This window comes from Medicago sativa, chromosome 3, assembly GCF_051527215.1.
Source record: "Medicago sativa cultivar Bolivia chromosome 3, Bolivia_mono, whole genome shotgun sequence".
In the NCBI taxonomy this organism is placed as follows: Eukaryota; Viridiplantae; Streptophyta; class Magnoliopsida; order Fabales; family Fabaceae; genus Medicago; species Medicago sativa.
In genome coordinates this window covers 29,142,250-29,146,671 of record NC_140751.1, presented here as the reverse complement: position 1 = coordinate 29,146,671, position 4,422 = coordinate 29,142,250, and the positions used below count along the sequence as shown (strand labels likewise).

At 32.2% G+C, this 4,422-nt stretch overlaps 1 protein-coding gene across 6 annotated transcripts; it reads right to left on the bottom strand.

Moving 5' to 3' along the window:
* Positions 1-2,063: 2,063 nt before the first annotated feature.
* LOC146936975 (basic leucine zipper 24-like) lies at positions 2,064-4,163 on the bottom strand. 6 transcript variants are annotated; one of them, XR_015030806.1, is made up of 3 exons: positions 4,018-4,163; positions 3,211-3,405; positions 2,064-3,116 (listed from the first exon to the last, which is right to left on the bottom strand). XR_015030806.1 is itself a non-coding variant. In XM_085751504.1 (2 exons), exon 2 carries the CDS (start codon positions 3,043-3,045, stop codon positions 2,482-2,484), a length of 564 nt encoding a protein of 187 aa, XP_085607630.1. In that variant the 5' UTR covers positions 3,046-3,116; positions 4,018-4,163; the 3' UTR covers positions 2,064-2,481. The 6 variants fall into 6 exon arrangements, 4 of the variants coding, with proteins under 4 accessions (XP_085607630.1, XP_085607632.1, XP_085607633.1 ...); XR_015030807.1 differs by having other exon boundaries at positions 2,064-3,103; XM_085751504.1 differs by lacking the exon at positions 3,211-3,405.
* Between the last annotated feature and the right edge of the window lie 259 nt (positions 4,164-4,422).

The window sequence follows — 4,422 nt, the reverse complement described above, 5'->3', positions numbered from 1 at the left end:
TATAATTGCATAATTGTTCTATTCTCCAACATGAGTATGAACGTACGTATCCAAAAGAACACTAATTTTGAGCCATAAGAACGTACAATTTATTTATGTCCTATACATTTACAATAACATGCGAGGTTCCTTAGAAGTTGAGGCGGGGGGGGGGGGGGTGAAAGGTAGCACTATGACGGAATTTATGATAAACATGTTAAGACCTTAGCTTTAGTCCCTCATGATTGTTGGGCTAACACTAATAATGATATGGTGAAAAGTATATTGGAGGCCTATAACACTCTGTATTGTGCTCTACAAGTTGTTGTCTAAATTTCTAGCCAATCGGCTAAAATTGATTCTGCATAAGTGCATCACGGATACACAATCTGCTTTTGTGTCAGGTAGGTCTATTTTGGATAATGTGCCAGTGGTAATAGAAGTGGTGCATTACATGAAACTAAGTCACGAGGAAAAGATAAAATTGTGGCACTAAAGTTGGATATTAGTAAAGCTTATGATAGGATAGATTGGTATTATCTTAAAGATGCGATGCAGAAGATGGGGTTTAATGACAAGTGTATTAGCAGGATTATGATGTGTGTTGAAACAATTGATTACTCAGTCATTGTGAATAGGAACATGGTAGATCCTATCATCCCGGGGAGAGGTACGGCAAGGTGATCCATTGTCGCCATACTTGTTTATTCTTTGTGCTGAAGGTTTGTCAGCCTTGATCGGAAATGCTGAATTTCGAGGAGAACTCCAAGGGATTCAAATTTGCACTAATGCTCCAGTAATCTCTCTGATTATAGATTAACTCTCATATATTCAAATTTCAATTCACTAATTCTTTAATCAAATGAATGAGAGGAACCCACCTTATTTTTTTGGATGATGACGATGATTTGCTATGCTCCTGTGATCTCTCTTTGCTTCTAGCTTCTCAATTCTTTTTATTTCTAATCAATCCCAAATCTTCAAAACCCCAATTCCTTTTCAATCTCCCTTGCTTAGTCTTATTGATCTAATCTTCAATATCTATGTACCCAAATTCTAAAATGGCTACTCAATTCAATTCTTTTATTGCATGTTTGAGATTAGAGTTAAACGTTTAATTAGTGAGAAGAGAAATGCTAGGGTCATATCCACTAACGCACTCTTTTAACACACCCAATCATAATTAGCCATGTCATCCATATTTTTAATTCAATTTACCTGATAACCTGTTTCATCTTTCTTTCCAATGTTACCATTTATTATTTATTTTATTTTATTTTATTTTATTTTCCAATGTTTTCATTTTGTAACCAAAAAAAATCAGAATTTAACTTTTCTTCTTCTCTCATGAAGCTTCCACAAACCCAGTCGTTGCTTACATACAATTAAATGAGATGGATGAGCAGATGGAGTATGATACATCACTAAGTTCACACCTTAAATTATTCTACTTGTAAACTGTTTTCCTGAGGCATTTATTTGCAATGCAGAAGCACAATTATGATACAAAACATGTGTGAAACAATACAACATGTACATAGAGGTCTGACAAAATATATTTTTCTTGAGAGGGGGCAGGACAAATTTTTAAAACTATAATAAACACAACATGTCCGATATTATGAAAGTGAGCACACATGTATTAGTGAAATTTTGAAAAATAAAAGTAAAAAAAATGTAAAATAAAATAAGAAATATGAAGTGTCTATGAAGTGTTTAACATGGACACAGATTTGCTACTGAGTACCAAGTGTCTATGCTCCCCTCTTATTGCTACAAAATTTATAGAGGCCATGGAAGAGAGAAAAAATACACAAACTAAAAAAAAATTGAAATCATATTGAAATGAGCAAAAATTGAATACTAATTACATCAAGCCTATTTATAGGCATTAGAAAACTAGTAACTAATTAACTACTGGTTTCATAGCTAACTATAGCTCTAATAATTATTTCCAACTTATTTCATGTTAATAGTTATACATCATCAAAATTAGGAAAGAAGATAAATTGTAATTACAAAACAAATGGCGCTGGTGCTGCTGGTATAGAAAGAGAATAGCATTAGCATATGCATTGTACAAATTACAAAAACACTTTCTTTGTATACATATTCTATACATTATAGAAATCAAGCTTCATTACATAAGGTTATCTTTAAGTATCTAACAAGCCTTTTATAATAACATAACACTAATTATATGTATTTAGTCTCAATCAACTCACTACCAAAAATGCATTTAAAGATAACAATCTTTGAAGCACTAACACAGACACGACACTGACACCAGTAATAATTTAAAAACTGGAAGTGATTAAATGTAACATGTGTCGGACACCAGACACACCTTCAATCCAATTCCAAGTTGTCGACACCAGACACACCTTCAATCCAATTCTAAAGTGGCATAAATAACAATTGATCAAAAACTTAGAGAACATACTTGTATGCAGATGACATGAAGTTATTCAGTGTCCATACTCCATAGTTTGTCCTTTAGTACTACTCATGTGGTTTGCAATATGAACAAGTGTTAACCTTAGATGCTGATCCTGCATGTGGATGCAAACATGGCAGATTTTTCTCAAAAGGGAAAGAACCTAATTCATTGTCAACTTTTCCCTTAAGCTGTACCAAAATGTTCCTTAACCTTGCCAATTCAGCTTCAAGTAGTGCCTGCCCTTGTAGTTTCCTTAAAAGTTGTTGGTTCACAAGTTTCAATTTCTTAACTTCTTCTTCCAAATAAGCTGTTTCTGCCTTTTTCTTTTCCCTATACTTTTTAACAGCTTCTCTATTTCCAGAAGTCCTTTTTGGCCTTGAATTTGTGTCATCTTCAGATGCAAAAACTTGAGTATGTGTGTGAAAACATGTGTGTGTATGATAAGCATCATCAGGACCAGGTGGATTACAAGTGTGAGTGTGAATGCATGTTTTTGTGGTGCTATTAGACAATTCAGTAACTGTGTTCATAGATGTTGAAGGTTGAAAATTGCTACATGATTCTGGATTTGAAAATAGAACATTATCTGAAAGTTTATCAGACACTTCAGAATTTCCATCTTCCATATTTTCTTTCTTTGCCTTGAATTGAACTTAGCTTCAATCTTTCAACTGAATAGCATATCTGCAACATCCATCTGAAATTTTAAATTCAAAATCAAATGATAATAGACTAGACAAATAGCAAATCAAATATTTATACAAGAGTTTATGCCAAAAAGATGTAATGACAAGGGTTTTAAATAGAGGTCGTGGTAACGGTTGTGGTCGTGTCGCGATCTTTGATATTCGGACAATTGTGGTCAAATACGGATGATGCAGACTCAACTATGGTCGCATTGCGATTTCAACATGAAAAATAGTTATTTTGCGGCTCAGATTGAAGTCGTGGACCTTATATTTAAAACGTCGACAATGGCTTAAGCCCTGTTTGAATAAACATTTTAGTTATACACTTTTACTGTAAACGCTTATCATATCAGTGCTTATGTATACACGATTTCTATAATAATAGATAAAATCAAATAAAATTGTTATCATATAAACTATAATATGTTTTCATAAATTATGTTGTCATAAATTGTTTCCATAAACTCTACGAAACAGTCTCATATATGTTTGTGCAATCAGGTAAACTCAAATAAAGACAATCTAAACATAGCTTTATTATAGAATATATGCAAAGAAGCATATACCTAGGACAAAAATATATACATAAATTCATTTGAGTAGTACTGATCAAGGAATGTATAAATAAATCAAATAACAAATTGCAATTTAGATATTGAAAGGTAAAGAGATTCTCAAAGCAGTTTAATTGACCAAACTAAAGACTATTGGATTCTCACCAGTCACCACAATAATACAGAATTTAGCATAAAGGCAAAAAGCCAAAAACTTATCTATAATGAAAAAATAATAAGATGATAGGGAAAGAAGAATAATAGTATCTGAAAAATTCATCAAGAAACAAAAAACTTGCATATGATTTTGTATTGAAAAAAAAAAAATGAGAGACCAGAGAGTTGAATAATTTACCTGGCTCTAGGTTGCAACATGATTCTAGATTGAAATATTATAGACCATGGAAATTAAAAAAAAAATCTAAAACTCTATATGTTGCTCAGACTGAAAGGTTGTATCTGAGTTTTGATTTTGTGTGATGATGTGAGTGTGAAAAATGTCAACTGTTGATTCATTGCGATGAGTCATGAAAGTGGGAGTGGGCCAGCTTTGAGCATTTCCCTTTGACAAAACAATTATAAAGAAACAATAGAAAGGGAAAAATTCTTTGATTGTAGTTAAAAAATGTCAATATGTTGACATTGCATTTGTTATTTATATTAAAAAGTTGAGAAATGCTGGCCCACATTCTAACACATATTTTTCAAAACATTCTTTGATTGATTAAAATTCATATAGGTCCAATCAAATTATGTGGAT

Bases quoted from the DNA above. Each gene is read 5' to 3' on its own strand.
- LOC146936975 (XM_085751504.1), bottom strand. From the start codon at position 3,045: ATGGAAGATGGAAATTCTGAAGTGTCTGATAAACTTTCAGATAATGTT.